A 17362-nucleotide genomic window follows, 5' to 3' on the forward strand; every position below is an offset into this window, starting at 1 on the left:
GCTCCACCAGCCCCCCTCCTTTGGCCAGAACAGCAACGAGAGCCATGTGGGCCATGCTTTGCTGCTCCTCAGGCCATGTGTCCCTCAGGAGAGTCAGGAGAGCAGCACCAGGGAAGGGTTGGCTCTCCACTCACATGGCAAAGGCAGCGAGGGTAGCAAAGGAAAAACCAGGGCCAAGCTTTCTGCTGGTATGATGCAGACAGCTCTGGTGATTTTCAATAAACCAATTTAATCTATGTCCTTAGAAAATCTGGTAGTAATTTCTTTCCCCATCCCCAAATGAAGAAATTCTCTTGCTTAGTCCTTGGATACTCCTTTCAAAAGCCAGGTAATGGGAAAAACAGACAGATGTGCTGAGACTTTGAGGAGGTCATAGAAGAGAATAATAAAATCTCCTGAGTTGGAAATGACCCACAAGGATCATTGAGTCCAACTCCTTGAGCTGACATACACTAACTCATTCTGTGTCTATTATTTGCTATAGAGAAACATCTTTTATTCCCTCAATACAAGCAATGTGCTTTGTTGCTGGACTATAGCACCATGCAATTTACGCCTAACTGTCCAAAATACAATTGCCTTTATCGAGCTGAATGCTCTGGGTACGGACCACTTCTAGTCCCTCGTATTAAATATGATAAAGTAAGGTCACTCCTTAGTCAGCCTGAGCAGCGTCTGCCACTGCACCTTTGGGATTTCTGTCACTTAACGCAGAGGGGAACAGGAGAGCTCCTCACGGAGCAGACTCTCATAAAAATAATTTACAGCTACATTCACCTTGCCCAGAACAGCAGAGCCGTCCCGTCTTTCAGCACAGCCTACACGTGTTTCAGGCTCTCTTTAACCACCCTCTTGTGGTACCGCTGCAGAACAACATCTTTTTTTAACAGGCAAAAATAAATCCAGTTCTGCTTCACTGTTCTAGGATTAACAGAGACAAAGCTTTCCTTTTGGAGGGCAATAACTGGACATTGTTTGATACCCCCCCCCCCTTTTTTTTTTAAATCAAATGAGCTCCAAACACATGATGTCTGCTCCGAATACGCAGAGGGCCCAAAATAGGGACTACTGAAAATCCTTAGAAGTTTATACTTGCATTTTTAGTTGTCTGTAAAAGAAAAAAAAAAATCCAAGCTTTTGATGGTAATGGAATTTCTGCTGCATAAAACAAACCCCCACAACAACACTGATTAAATGGAAACTATTAAAGGGCTTTGAAGATGCAAACCAAAAGATACATTTCATAAACATATTGCGTATTTGATAGGTAACATCTTTATGCAATGAGCTGATTCAATTCTCGCTTAATTATTTTCTTGTCTTGAAGCAAAGATGATTGTACCAAGGGTGGATGGCTTGATTCCTAGGCCTAAATGCAAGTTTTTCAGTAGAGAAACATATAAATTCAACCAAGAAAATGCAGTACTCAGAGTTTCAGTACTGAGCAATAGCAGGATAAAACAAGCCACATTAGGTGGTAAAATACAGCAAATCTGCCATTAGTACTCAGAATGACCACAGGCCTAATCAGCTTGGGTCAATACTTGAGGTACTTATCAATCAATAGGTAAAACCCATTCTTTCACAGATAAGTTCAGCAGTCTGAGATGCCACAAGTTGCTAATATGGAGGGTTAAAAGTATTCTAAAACCAAAAAGAGCAATCCAGAAATTCCTCATCTCCTACCACCCCTTACTGCAATTTACCTGATTCAGGCTTTTTTCTGTTCTGCAGTGACTCAGGCAATAAGCCAGCTGCCCTGGGTGACTCCTGAGATCACTCAGGCAGTAGGTGCCTGGTATTACCCTGGTGAGGCTGTGTTTTGTATTCCCAGCAGCCCTTTTCCCGTTTATAAAATGGGGATAATGCTATAGTGAAGTCTGTATTACCAAACCAGCAGAGGAAACATCAGATGGCAGCAAAATAGATGTGTGAGATTGTCGGGGGGCACCAGGATTTCATACTCTGCTCCTGGCTGGATCGAGCTTCATCCCTGGTATTGTACCTGACATCACGTGTGCATTTTGATGTCTATAAATACCTGTGTTTCTGTATGCAGCCTCACAGTGCACAAATGAGAAGGGGGATATATTTCATGACCAGGAAATACCTTTGTGTTAACATGATTTCAGTTGCAAGATACCAATGGAAAAAGAAAGGGGTGTGACCCCAACAGCTGCCAGCTGGGAACTTCCACCTTGCCCACAGGCACAAGCAGTCCAAGCCCCTCCAGCTGGAGACCAGTCTGTCCTCACCTGCAGCCCTGGTTCTCCTTGGCTAGCAAAAATGTGGAGTTTGTTATACAGGTTTCCGTGGCTAATTCACTGAAGCCTTCAGTTTTAGTACGAATAAAGGACTTTTTTGCATTATAGCGGCACTGGGCAGTGCTCAGTTGCCCCAGTCAGGGCACCAAGCATGGTGCAATCACAGAGTAAGAGACAGACTGTGTCCCAAAGAGCTTCATTCATATAAGGAACTGTCAGGATTGGGTTTTTACATGTGCAGGAAGGATCTGGTGGGACGGGGACATCAGCAGGGCAGGAGGCAGTCCCACCACTTGTTTGCATGCACTTCTCATCCAGCTAAGTTTGAGGCCAGCCTCCATCCAGAGTTAAGGCACAGTCACACTCCAAAGGCAATTCAGACCATTTAAGCTGGGATCCTGCTCCAAAGCACCTTCTGAAGATAAGCATGGGTATACCCCAAAGCTGGCAGGTGGAGTCCAAAGAAGGAAGTTGGTTTATCCAGGTGGGACTTAACCAAGCCACCATTGGAATAACAAAACCCTGTATAATTGCAATCTTTGGTCTCTGAACCACAGCTCACTCTTCTTCCTTGCCAGAAACAAACCAGCAAGCCAAGGAGCTCCTGTAAGTGCAACACCATTGCTCTGTTACCTTGGTGCATGCCCCAGTGCCTTTCAGCAGTCACCTGCACATGTGAAGCACTAATTAGAGTTCAGATCAAGAAGAACCACGCTAAACATCTCCTCAGCGAGGCACAGCCACAGCAAATGAAAATACTTGCAGTAAAATCCTCCCCAACCTCCATCTGCCTATCTTCCAGTCCAGCATGGGCTATAGTTTTCATGAGCTCCTACAAGCAAAGGTAAAAAGGAACACCAATATAAGATGTCTATGACTTTTGGGAAAAAAAAATCTGCAGTGTTTATTGCTGCCTACAATAGATTTAGCTGTCATAGGCCATGAAAGAGGACAGGACTGGCAAAGAGAGCAGCAGTAAAGTATGAAAAGCAGAAAACTAAACTAAAGCTAGGTCTTACTAAGGAAAACCAAAGAACAAAATACAGAAGTTAAAAAAGAAGGGACGGAGCATGGCATAATATGAACAATGTATTGTGAAACAAATGTTAGGACTGTTTTCAAAGATTCCTTTCCTATGCACTGCAGTTGGTATCTTAGCTGGTGATAGGAAGCTGCTAAGTGGAAAATGAGTTGGAATTTGGGAAGGTGGGACTTTAAAACCTAAAGCAAAATCCTGGGTGCTGTAAGTACACCGAGGGTTTTCTATGATCAAAATCTCACACAACCTACAGAATTAATACCCTTATGACTCATTTCATTCCCACAGATGGTATCTGGCATGGTCTTTAAATGAAATTCATTTCCTAAACACTAGTGAATTCAGAATCGAAGATTTAAAACAAATGTCCTGAATGGAAAACCCTTCAAAAAAGATCAAATTGTCTATACCTGCAAGCTAACATCCCTGTATCAAACTTCTGAAAAGCAGTGAATGCACCTAAAGAAGTTTAAAAGCATTAAAAATCTTGTTTCATCTCTTACTGTACCTTTCAGGCATATTCCTCTGAGCATCACCAGTACAAGAAGACTTGACACACGGATCTTCAAAGGCGTGGAGCACTTAAACTGGATTGAATTCAAAGGGACTGAAATGCCCTGATGCTTTCTGGGACTCTGGGAGTGAGGGCTCATTGGCTTAATTGGGAATTAAGGACCATCAGCAGGAGTTTGCTCAGCACCTGGGAGGACAAGGATCATCGTCTGGACAATCAAGACCACGTTTCTTCCCCCTGAAGACGCTGCCAGAGCTGTCAGGCTCCTCTAACAAGGATGAGATGAGCCTGGAAGATGATGGCCTCAATCAGATCCTGTCTCGTGGGGCCTCTCACACTTGCTCCAGTAGTTACATCCTTCTGTGGCCATCCAGACCTGCCTTCCTTCAGTAACTTAGGCTTTTAATGATCTGCATCCAGAAGACCAAGATTATGGTCTAATTAGAATCTAATCCAAGTAGGGCGTTACTATATTTTAAAGAATCTGGACAAGCCAAGGATCTGGTCTCCTTTTTGTTCCTTTTTCCCTGAATGCTCTAATGATTTCAACAAGATGGCTTATAAAAGCTCGCCATTTCCTTTGCATTTTTAACAGCTATTCCTTCTGAACAAAACCCCACTGGTGGGAAAAAGGACTTCCTCCCCATAGCAACGATGGGGTACTGCACACAAAGAAGCACCTAGCAGTTTAGTTCACATTTTTTAATAACATGGCACAATTTACATTACACAAGTCTTCGCTGAGGAGGAAACATGCTGAAGATTGAGAGCCGCTTCACTTTTCTGTTCACATAGGATCTAGAAAGGACTTTATTACATACAGGATAAACAGCAAAAAGGTTTGTATATAACAATCTCTTTACAATACTGAAAGCTACCACTACGGTTCCAGTGTACATATTCCTCAGGGTTGGGATTTTTTTGTATTTTTCCTTTTGCTCGTAAAAAAAAAAAAAAAAAAAAAAAAAGAAAAAAAAAAAAGAAACACTGCACAACATCTGGAGTTCACAAAAATCTGAAGCTCACAACTAAACTTTCAGTTGACTACTAAAATAGATCTCTGATCATTAGAAACAACTGTCTGTAGTTAACTTTTTTCTTTTTTTTCTTTTTTTTTGCCAAAACAGGGTAACAACTTCAGATAGCACTTTAATACACTAGAAGACCAATGGAACTAATTTTATTTCATACATATATTTTACAGTCCAGTAGACAAGATATTGAATTCTGATAAAGTCATATTCTCTCCAAATATTTAGACAAGAAACTTAACGCATTATAAAAAAGTGTGTTATGAAAAGACAGATTTCAGAAGTTTGATGCATATTTTTAAAAAGGACCAGGTTCTTCATGTTATTTCATGTCTTCTATGATTAGGGAACAACAAGGCTGACCTGTTAACTATTCACAGACTTTATTACCAACTGAAATACAATAAATTGCATTATGAAATTTGCAATGGAGTTCATTAATTAAACTACTGATCCACAGTGAAAACATATCCATCATTTAGAAAAGTATTTGCTTTCTTGTAGGATTTGTTTCAATGTAGCTAAAAATCACTTAACACAAAAAAAATGTGTGTACAGATAAAAATGACACACTGGCAATAAAACCAGACATGAATGGCTGTAAGCAGATGTTCTTCCCAAAATAAATTTGACATGTTAAGTGACAAAAGTTCTGGAAAATATCCAGCATTTGATTATTACCGTTTAACCCAGATTACTATGACTGAAACCCAATCTGCCATGACTCCGTATCAGTGACTACAGAGCACTAACCCTGACACCATCCAAGGGACACACGAGCTCCAGTGACCTCAGCAGCCTGATGCAGGGCTTCACACAGAGAACTACACCTCTGAAGGGCTGTTTCTTCATCAAAACAAGAGAAATAGGCTTCCATTATAAATGAGCTTGTTCAGGGAAAATATGACTTTAATTATGTTGTGTGTTGAAAAGGCTCCTTTGAGTTATAAAGGCTTTTGTGAAAAGCCTTAAAATTCATTGCATAGTTGAAGGGGTTTAGCTGTCTATAACAATATAAGTAACACAGCATAAGCAGACTGTGTTGATCAATATTAAGTTTGCAAATAGCACAGTTTAAGAAGTATTAATGTATTATGTTACTTAATTTTATCTATTTACATTTGTACAAAGTAAAGCTTTCATCTTACCCTTTTTGCATATATGAACCATTAATCCATGAAGCAATCTTTTTACATAAATATCTACAATTGACTTCACTTCTGGTTTGAAAGAGCTTTGTAGGGTTGACATTGGTGGTGGCTTGTTTCTAGTCAAATCGCTCAGATCGATGTCTTGTTCTTCAGTTCAAATTTTGAAACTTTTAAACTAGAAATAAAATAGAGTAGGAGACACGAGGAACATATGGACTTGGCTAAAAGATCTGGAAAATTTCAACATATAATATACAAAAAAAATCATTTCAAAATCTTTGCACTCGGGTCTATACATATTGTACAGTGGGTCACATCCCCAGTCTGTATCAATGACTAGTAAGAAGGTCTTTATATTATGTTCATTTACAAGGTTTTTGTCCCTCTTGCTCTGGTTTTTACTGAGTCTCACTCTGCTTATCGAGCTTCGATGTCCTTGAGGGTGTGAGAGGGAGGCCTCTCTCTCATCTCTGTGGACAGAGGAGTAGTCCTTCTGGGAGAGCCGGGCCGAGGGCCCAGCGTAGAGATAAGAGGTGGAGGGGCACTGAGAGCTGCTGTGGGGGGAGTTTTATTGAGGAGGCCGTTCTGGTGTCCCGTGGGGGGACTGACGCGGGGGTAGTGCATGCTGGGCAATCCTGGCGTGAGGAGGCCGGGGTGGGGCAGGTGCCCGTCCAGGGCGGCGGGGTGCACCGAGTGCAGGCGCGCGTGCTCGTAGTCCTCGCGGAGCATGTGCAGCCGCTCCCGCTCGTCCAGGTGGGTGCCCCTCTCGTGCTCCCGGCGCGGGTCCACGGACAGAGGGTGGTGGTGGTGGTGGTGGTGGTTGTAGTCGTGAGGTTCCCGATCCCTGAATGACCTGTCTGCTTCATACAACCTTGGCGTAGAGAGGCGATGGAGGGGGTCATTTCTTAGCAAAAAGTCTCTGCCCAGGGGATCTCTCCGATGAATATCCAGCTCTCTGTAGGGATCTCTCAAGGGATCTCTCATTGGATCCCAGTGGAAAGAAGGATAGGGGAAACGTTCTCCACCAGGAATTGGGCTAATTCCCATAAAAGGGGTCATCATGCGAGTCCTATCCAGGCCACTGATGCTGTTCATGTGATGTATACCAGTCACACCTACAGTCATGGGCATAGACACTAAAGGACTTGGATGGACGTTGGATGTGGATATAGGTGGTGGCTGATCAGATGACCTATGAGTCTGAGGTCCCTCAGGTTGAACATCATGGTCTTCCTTTCGCTCTTCCTTCACCTTGACTTCGTTGCTTTTCTTCGGGTTATCGTACGCCGGCTCGTTCTTCCTGTCGGCCTCGCGGTTGGAAGTGCTGTTAGGCCTGGTGCTCTCCACAACGGGGGGCCTGGCATAGGGGGAAGGAACCCTGGGCATTTGCTTAGACTCTTCCACCACTCGGCTTTCATGGCTCAGGCCTTCTTTCTCCGAAACGTAGTTGTCCTTCACCTTGTGCTCTTCAACATTAATTTCCTTCCGAGATTCGGAGTGATCCCTCTCTCGTTCTTTGGGCTTCTCTTTTTCTCGAACCTCGGGATTCAGATGGCTCCTGATCTGCTCACTCGAGCTGCGGTTATGTCCGAGGGAGTTTACTGGATGGATAGGTGCTGGCGAAGGATGGCTGGAGTGTCTTTTCTCAATGCTCTCCCTACAAAAAAGAGAAGTGTGAAATGAAGGTATGAGAAGCTCTGCAAAGAAAAACAAAGCATCAGAGTGCCTGGCTTTCTACTTGTGGCTTTGCAGAGAGCTGGTGACATACACCAGGAAATGCACTGTGCCTCTGGCACACCAAAACTTCCAGAAGAACATCCCATCTCGAAACTTGGCCTATTCTGCTCTCTTGTCCCAGCAGCAGCAGATCTCCAAAGCTGCTCTGTGAAGAATCTGATGGAGATCTCAAACACTGAAGTCCACAGAAGGCTCCACATGGGAATCTAGCTCTAGGACATGTATTTCTAAGACAGTGGCCTTAAATGTTTGCAAACAAGAGAGAGAAAATGAAAAACATTTCATCCAAGAAGTGAGCCAATTAAATCTGAATTACATGGTTAATAGTATTCTACCTACTTTTTCTATTAAGAATACATTTGGGAAAATAGATAACTGTTTTTTCAAATGACTTTTAAAAATATTTCCAGACCTACGTACACTACTAATTTCTCTCCTCTATTCTCTTCGAATGTCTAGCTTTTCAATTTACTTCTCACAGTTCAATTTACTTCTTCAAAGTGAGACAAAAGCCTTTCAAGAAGCCAGTACTGATGGTGCCAAGCCACCTCTCTGACAGGAAGGCACTCTCCCAAGTGTACAGTGACCCTCAGTGCAAGTGTTTAACAGAGCTGCCCATCACACAGATTATGTGCTGACCTCCTAAGCAGAGATCAGTCTGCTCTGTCCGTTCAACCTTCAGACTTGCTCTGAGAACATCATCCCTGGAGCCAGCTGCTCCTCAGATGACCAACCCTTCCCAATTCTAGGTTAAAACAAGCAGAGCAGGGACAGGGCCAATGCTATGAAATCAGAAAATACCGTGAATTAATTCCATCTTTCAAACCTACTTATGGTGCACAGAAGATTAGGGAATTATTGTCTGGCAGTGAACAAATATCTAAATATGGAAATGGGTTCCATACCAATTATTTTCAGGAAGTAGTGTTGACCAGGAGTTGTTATGGGCAACGCTAAGTGAAAAAGCTTTCCCATTTAAAACTAATCAAATTCACAAGGTGAATCTAATCCCTCAGTTCCAATGATTTTAACCTCTTAGTAATTTCAACAGGCATTTTCCGTAATTAAGGAAAAATATATGTGCAACCAAAATAACAAATTCCTTTGCCAATGCCATCATATTCAATGACAGTGTTGGTAACATCTCAAGAGGCTCCTGATTATCCAGCTCATTTAAATGAACTGCATGTAGTCCAGTGGAGAGAGAAGGAATAACTTTTTAATCCTCAAATTTGTCAAGAGCTCTTTAGGTTGATAATATGAGAACAGCTCTAAGCCACTGCCTCCACAAGGAAGAAATTTAAGATCACCTTATCCAATGAACTTATTACTAAGTAAGAGAAGTTCTGAGGCTGTGTGCTACACTGAAAAATACTGAATTTCTTATGCTGAGGAGTGTGCCTCATTTATATTGATTAAAAGATCAATAGATTCTTGGTTGGTTTGGTTTAATGTTCTAGGATTACGGACCCTTAAATGCCATTATTATTATACTGGAAGTATTCAGTGACATCTTTTAAACAAAATACCGCTGAGAAGGAACAAATCCTGCTTTTCACATTTGCTATTTTTGCTGATTTTTTTCCTAATGTTGGGCTGGAATAAGGGAGTCCTTAGAAAAAAAACCCTCCACAGCTGCAATCAATCACAGAACCATAGAATACCCTAGGTTGGAAGGGACATGCAGTGTTCCAGGAGCACTCAGGGCTCTGCAGTGTCACTCCCAGGCAGGAAAGGGTCACTGCTGCAGTTTTGTATTATCTGGGCTGTCTCGAGGGATTCACCTCTCTCAGTCTGGCTGGGAGGGGCTGTGGTGCACAGGCCATACAGCTGATCCAAGAGGAGCCACCAGGGATCTCCACCCCATCTAACACCGACCTTAGGTGCGGAGGGCCAAGCTCAGAGAGGCTTCTGAGAGACCTTTCCACTGCAGGCAGGAGTTGAGACCAATGCTTTTGGCTACCTGGCCCATTTTGGGCTGATCAAGCTCTACCCTTGACGACCAGATGATTTTGGGATGACATCAAACCCCTGGGTGTGATTCCCAGCTCTTCCTGCTTGAGCAAATTAATTAATAATAGGTAACAAAGCTTGAGACCTCAACTAGAAAGCTCTGTGCTCACCCTGCTGGGTACCACTGAATGTTAAGGAAGAGGTAGGAGAGGCTCTCAGCTCCTCCAGACATTCTCTCACAGGGAGCACAGCTCTGGGATGCATTCTCAACCTCTCCTCAAACAGGCCAGGTGTGGACACGCTGCAAAGTGCAGTGACCCAGCCCACAGAGCCGGGCACACGGCAGCGCTGCAGGGGTGAAACCAGGGCTGCAATCACTGCAAGCTGGAATTGTGCACAAGTATGAGGGATGGATGATGCTCACTGCTAAGGTCTGAAATTATTGAGAATAGGTATGTTCTGAGCTGTGATAGGGAGTTCAGGCAATGCCAAAGCAGAATGCAAGGAATGTTTTCAGTAAGGGATTTTCTTCAGCAGAAACACTTCATGAGAAAACAACAGAACAGCAACCAAAATAATCACATAATTCTACAGGCTACCCAGATCATAGTAACTAAAATGCTTTGCCATTCAAGCCAGTAGTTACTCACATGCTTTTAAGCCTTTTGCAGGACAGAAACCCCAATTTGTAACAGCCATTTCTTTTGAAGCATTAACATCAGACATGAAAATAATGAAGCTATGCTACCAAACAGAAAATATTCCAAATGGAAAATGTAGGTGAGAAGTTCTGTAGCTTGCCTTTCTTTTATAACAATGTAGAAAAGCTCTTACATGTAGTTTTAGAATATCTAATGTGTTAGCATAACTTCTTTTAGAAAAGGCTACTGATGCGTATATTTGGGTTAGTGACAGAGAAGTCAGAAAAGCACATCTCCTAAATACTCTTTTAGGTTAAAATATTAGAAACAAACAGCCATTACGTAGTAAAGTAATGTGCAAACTCAACAGGAAAGCCATCAAGCCACAACTGAAAAAGCTGAAATCAGCCTCTCTATATTTTTCAAGGAAGGCATGACACTTGCTGAATGGCAAATTCTTATAAATTTGGTACTTCAATGTTAAGAGGAATTGTTACTGCGTTAACTGAATAATGGGAACAGTCCTGACAAAAAAAATATGACCAGGTTTTACTTTCCATTAATCCTTCCCAGCCTGGACATGTGAGCATGCCAGTCCATGTAAAACACTGAATAAAAGCTGTGCTTGACAGTGTGTAACAGCAGTGCCAAGTGTAGGGGCTTTTTTGATGGGAAATAAGGTGCTTTTCATGAACTGCATGCTCTGAAGCTTGCTGTGGGTTTTGGCACATGACATTCCTGGTGCACTTTAGTGCTCTCATCTCACACCTTTATCACTGGTCCCTCTGGTCAGGCCGTTTCTGAGCAGGGCGAAAACGTTACTTGTTTTGCAGACAAGGTCTGATTTACGAAGTTGTTTAAGTATTTGAAGGTGCAGACAAGCATCTGATGGACTTCAGAAACCTTTTTTCCATCCTGTCAGGCACTACCTCCATGTTAACCCTTCAAGAGACCTATGACCATGTGACCCACACGGTAACAGTGGGTGGGTCTGATTCTATTCCCACTTGACACTGCCTGAACCGTGCTCCAGCAAAGCTCCTTCAGGTGAAGTATGAGGTGCAAGTGGGAAGAGAAACCTTGCAGAGGGAAACACCTGAGCTGGAAACCTGCCTCTTCCGTGGTGCCACCCTGGGGACAGCTCCAGGTGTGCCTCTGGTGAAGCTCTGGGTTCACAACGTGCCAGGCTGGGGAGGGTTAAAAGCGGAACGGAGCCCCAAGCTTTGAACTAGACAATTCTTGGAAGTGTTCTTTCGTACCTTTCTTTGTCATCTTTACTAACAGATGAGTCTCGTTTATCTACATCTCTATCTCTGTCATGAGCTGCAGCAGATGAACTGCGCTCCAGCTCTCCTGGCTTCAGCCAGGGCGGAGGGGTCGGGAACGAAGGAGGAGTTCGGTGCAGTCGGTTCCAGGGCTCGTGAGGGTTGCTAAAGCTCTGCATACTGGGGCCATCCTTGTGGCCGAACATTGAGTTGGGTGCTGAAATGGTGAAGTGGAAAACAAAAAGGTTTAAGAAAAAGGTATGCTCTAGTGAAGGTACTTACCAAAACAACTTTTACAGCACTCAGAGTTAAAATGAATACATATTATTGGGAGCTGGAAAAGGAAAGGAAATTAACAGAGATTCATTAGAGGGTCTCATTCCTAAAAATGGGCAGGCATCTGACAGCTCTTTTAATTGGAAAGGGAAATGCTGTGGATAAAATTGACAAGGGATGAAGGAGTAAGATAAAACTGACAATGAACCTTATTCCTAATATTTTGGAGACATCAGAAAATGACCATTATAGGGACTATAAATAATGGAACTAGCTGTGTTTGGTCCTGAACCAAAATAAAATAATATGTGACCAAAATCATGCCAGATTTGAAGTATGAAGAAAGAGACTTTTAAAAGGATGATTTTCTGTGACTGGCCAAATTTAGAGAAATGTTGATGATCCTGGACTAGTAAATGCAGGTTAGTGATCTTTTCCAGGCACATGGCCTGGGTTACTGGTGAGACAGGAAAAAAAAGTTTCCATCCACAGCTCCCTAGCTGCACACATTATTTACTTCTGAACATGCAACAGAACCATGGGAAATTTCACAAACACTCAAAAGCTCGATTTTTTTTTTAATGAACAATGTAATGGTGACATTTAGCACTAGGTTGAACCCAAACAATTAAGTAATTAACCAAAAACTATTTACTGACAACTGAAAAAGGTCGCTTTCCAAATTCCCATCTCTTAGTGGTAGGTGATGAAATCAACCAGTAAAAAAGAGAGCAAACAGTCCCCTCAGTGCATCTGCTGAGCTGCAGAGCAAGGAGGGTCGTGGCCCCGGTACTCACTGACTGTGGGGTTCCCGAGCCCCCCGAAGGCGTTGCTGCCCACGGCGGTGAGGCCACTGAACGACGCCGGCCGGTTGAAGGGCTCTGCAAACCAACACAAACAGCTGAAACTCCCTGGTGCTGCCAGTTCTCCTACAGCACCACTGGGGCATCTACTGCATCCCAGCTGTGCCCAGCAGTGCTGGAATAGCATCACCCCACAGCACAGCACAGCAGGGTTCTGAGGGGCTGGGACACAAAACACGTGGGTTTGTTCCTGGTCATACCCATGGCATTGTCTACCAGAAAAACTCCCTCTTAAAGAAAATCAAGATGTTAAAATACAAATGGTACTTCAACTGAAACCTGCAAACATCTCCCGTTTTACTTCCTTTCATTTCCTTCCATGGTCTTCCTCAGGAAATGTCCCTTGCTAGTCAGACTATTAACTCTGGCAACTGTGCTCCAAACACCTTCAGGCCATGTCTCCTAAACCTGAGCCAGGCTATAAATAAAATGTCCTGTTACACTGATGTGTCATGCTGGCCTGAACATTCTGTGATTCCCTTGGTGTTTGTTGCTAATACTACACAGAAGGCTAGTATGGAACTGAAAAATGCTGGAGCAATTTTTTTAGTTGATACATACAGGCCACAGGAAAATCATATAAAGCAAATTCTCGCTTTATTTTGGAGCAGTCTAACAATTTTGACAAAGTCACTTCTGATAAATACCAGCACAGAGAAAAAGAAGCCCAAAGCCAGCATTTTCCATATGCACCAAAGTGCAGAATAATAAAACCTGCACTGTGTGTTTGATGTACCAGTTTGGTGACCCTCCTAAATCCTTCCCCATGCAAAATAAAATAATGCCAACTTAAGAGTCCTGGATGCTCCCATAAGGAGCAGATCACCTCATTACAACAGCAGTAAGGTAAAAAGGAAATAACAGCATCTGGTAACTTGGGTGGTTCTGGTTTTAAATGTGTATTCACTAGTTTTCCATAACAGACACGAGGCCAGATCACAAGATTTTAAAGTTATGTTTCCTATTCACTTTGATGGAAAAAAACAGACATTTAAGTAGGATTTAGGAAAAGAAACATCTCTGTGATCCGAAGCCTTGCCTTAAGGCAGTTTTTTACAGGATTTAAGCATAACTCCAGTGAAACCCAGCCAGCCCTGCCACTCTGCTCCTCTAATGTCCAGAAATATTTCAAAACACACCATCAGTGACTCTATTCTGTGTGTTCAGAATTTCTACCTGGGTAAAGACTAAAATTAAACAGCTAAAATGTGCCATTTGTAAAGGTTAGTAAGCAGAATACTCAGAGAGCCTCCAGAGAGGCAATCTGTAATTTCTCAGTGATCAGTGTCTCAGCTGTACTCCCCATGAGCTGAGAGAGGACGTACCTAAATGAGCAGCTGGGTTGAGGAAGTTGCTGTGGTGGGGTGGTGGGCCAAAAGGAGTCCCGGCTGGATGCCCCCCACCTGCCAAAACAAAGCAAAAGGGGTCAATTCCCAGAAAAAGCTCAGAGAGGGACTCACTGTACTCTGGGCTGTCACTTCTTAAACAGCTCATATGAGCTGACACTGCTGTGCCCTGCATGGGGCTCTCAGGATCCTATGCAAAGAGCAGCTGCTTTTCCAAACAGAAATACCCAGTTAGAGGAAAAGGGATGCAGGGGAATGAATGTTTCAGGTCAGAAACAAAAAGGCAATGCATGTGAAATACAGCTTATTTCCAACATCTCATCTCCATGATCATCAGACATCAGTCTGTGAGGGAATGTCCCTTCATTTACTACCTGTGCAGCGTTTCAGCAGGTTGGGCTTTTATAAAAGCATACAGAATAGTTTTAAATATTTATCAAATAGACCAATAGCCCCTGGCATGTCTTGCAGAGAGTTCATAAGCCAAAGCATATGGGAAATTCATGGTGAGGATTAGCATTTTAATGAGCAAGGAGCAAGAAGGGGATTTCACTTCTCAGTACTCACTGGCTGTGGAGAAGAGAGTCGAGGGCCGAGCCAGGTCATGGGGGTGGTGGATGGCTCCGAAAAGGCTGGGGCCTGGTGGCCTGCTCAGAAATTCTGGTTTCAGGCCAAAGTCCAGCTTGTGTGGATCAGACTGCATCTGTTTCTGAAATGGAAAACAGGACTTGGAAGAGACTGAAAAGGTAACAGCAAAAGGCACTTCCAGAATGATGTGGGTAGAGCAGCTCAGTCATACTGATGTTTTAACAAGAATATTGGATTTTGGGACCCCAAGCACAGGTGCACAGCTGTTTTCCTGGAAGGGAGATCTAAGGCAAAGAGGGAAAGCTCAGGCTCTTGCATATTTCCTGCCAATTTCACCAGTGTTTTCACATATGCTCACATCCACCCCTCCAGGGTGTTCAACACAGAGCTGCCTTCAACAGCAAACATAAAAATCTCTGAGGAGGCCTCAGACACTTGCTGAGCTGTAAGGACAGGTCAGTCCCACAGTAATAAATGGGAACGTCAGCTTGGTCCTGGTCGCAGGTGGGCAGGGGACACGGACACCAGAACCACTCATTTCCAAGGGAAAGCTGCCACCAAGAAATGCTGGATGCAGAGCATCCTCCAGAGCCTCTCAGGCTACAGTGAGGGGCTAAAAGGAGCCAGAGTGCAGAGCAAGAGTGTTTGAGTCCCACTCCGACAGCTCCCACTCCAGATTCCAAGTGCTGCATGTCTTTATTTACATGTGTTAGAGTCAGCAGCCTCTCTTTTGTGAGGGGAATTTGCTGAGGCAGCTGTATTGTGAGTGAGAAGTAGATGAAGGATGGGCTCTTCTTTGTGCCACATCCTCGTTTCAGTGGTGCCTACTTCAGGAGTTTTATAGAATGAAGGAAGAAAACCAAATTCCCAATTACCTGTGCTGCCAGAACTCCCTAAATGCAGATTGCTGATTAACTGTGCAGGGCAGCTGAAAGGATTGATAAATGGGTAACATGGAACCAGGAGATCTCAACAGTAATTCTGGAGCAGGCTACGCTTTATAAATCAGTATTTAAGACTGTGCCAGCCCCGAGTACAGACTATTACAATGATATAAATATGTATGTTAAAAAGTTATGATCAAATTAATGTGCATGCCTAGTAGCTGTTTTTCAAGTGCTAGAAACATGTCTGTGTAGCCATGAGAACAAAAATAGAAAAAAAGACAGAAAACAAGAAATAAAAAAGAGAAACAAAGGCATTATCTGTGTCTGGAGATAATGGCCTGCTAGAATTCTGAAATGGCAAAGGTGGCCAAGTTAAGGTCATGTCTTTAAAGAAAGTAACACTGAAGTGCTTTAATAGTTAAAAGGAGCTCAGAAAATACAAATGCCTCAGTTGAAGCCTGTGTGCCAGATTTTTATGCTGTGAACTCTTTCTATTCTTTTTTAACAACCAAGTTATAAACCCCTGACAGGCATTACTCAGAATAGCAAAAGCTGGCTGAAGCTTTAATTGCAGCCATATGAATGGTGCTGCTCTAAATAATGAACAAATCCCTGTCTGAAGAAGAACAGGAATACCACGGATGTGTTAAAAGATTTCTGAATGTGTTGGTTTACCTTAAAATAGTACCAGAGAAATGGTCACATTTCTTTTATCCCCAGTTTCTGTTCAGGGGAGCACCCCCTGGACGCCAATCCTTCTGAATGTATTTCCAGAAAATGTGTAACACCTTAATGTGGTGCCCACAAAAATCAATGTAGATGTCTGCACTGCTGTCAGATCAGGCTGGAAGGCCTTTCCTAAAGGAGAGAGGCCCAATTATGGAGCATAAATCCTCTCCTGAGCAGTGGTCAGTGTAAGGAGGGTGTAAATGTGCTCTGTGCCCTGAGCTGCTGTGCAGCCCTGCGGAATTCCCGGGGCATGCAGAGGTTACCCAGGTCTTGCTGCAGAGGCACAGGCAGCCAAACAGCATCTGCAGCTGCATGCAATTTTTCCTGAGGTCAGGAAGGTTGTGTTTTAAAGTTTCCCATCGTGCCTGCTCCTTCAGTGCCTGGCCCTCTGCAAGCAATTACTAGGCCAGATCGTTACTGGCAGCAGGCTCGCGGCACCACATGCAAACTGGAAATCAACCCCTTTGATTCCCTGCTCTGTGGTCAGGCAGCACCTTCATCTTGTACAGAAGAAAAGGCACCTTCACAACCATGGGGTAGGAGAAATTGTCCTGTGTGAGCCTTCAGGCAGAGATTCACCCTTTGTGGTCACATGGGGGGGGAACACTCCAACTCTCCTTACTGACAGACACATTTCTCACTTATTCTTGAAAATACCATCATGCACAGCCTCAAAAACTAAAGCAACATCCTCTCCTGTGCTTCTGAGCTTTAGTCTTGCTTTTTTTTAACATGCAAGGTAGAAAAGAATGAGGTAAAAGAAACGGCTGTATGAAAATGGCATTTACTGTGAGTTATAAATATACTGGTTTGACCTCTCTCTGAATATCAAATCAAGGAAGATTCAAAGGACATAGATAGCATGGGAATAATAATTTCATTTCAAGAAAATACCTTTTCAATAAAATAAAAGAAGGACATATAACTCTCTAGGTCTATAACCCTGTCTTTTTTGATAATGGGAAGATGAATGAAGATCACTAGCAGGGGAAACATAAGGAAGCAGAGAAGAGAGATATGTCTACTGCAGCAAATTAACCTGTCAACCTTGTTTAAAAGGGTTATTTTTAAACTCTAT

General features: G+C 43.2%; 1 protein-coding gene across 2 annotated transcripts in view; it reads right to left on the reverse strand.

Moving 5' to 3' along the window:
- Window positions 1-4504: 4504 nt before the first annotated feature.
- AUTS2 (activator of transcription and developmental regulator AUTS2) overlaps window positions 4505-17362 on the reverse strand; it is a 767594-nt gene continuing 754736 nt past the window's right edge. For both annotated transcript variants that reach the window (XM_069033649.1, XM_069033648.1), the window contains exons 15-19: window positions 14648-14789; window positions 14060-14137; window positions 12669-12752; window positions 11590-11812; window positions 4505-7656 (exon numbers count right to left, since the gene is read on the reverse strand). In XM_069033649.1, coding sequence (XP_068889750.1) covers window positions 6417-7656; window positions 11590-11812; window positions 12669-12752; window positions 14060-14137; window positions 14648-14789 — 1767 coding nt within the window. In that variant the 3' untranslated portion in view covers window positions 4505-6416. The remainder of the gene's footprint in view (window positions 7657-11589; window positions 11813-12668; window positions 12753-14059; window positions 14138-14647; window positions 14790-17362) is intronic.

The sequence above is a fragment of the Aphelocoma coerulescens genome, chromosome 19, assembly GCF_041296385.1.
Source record: "Aphelocoma coerulescens isolate FSJ_1873_10779 chromosome 19, UR_Acoe_1.0, whole genome shotgun sequence".
Taxonomy (NCBI): domain Eukaryota; kingdom Metazoa; phylum Chordata; class Aves; order Passeriformes; family Corvidae; genus Aphelocoma; species Aphelocoma coerulescens.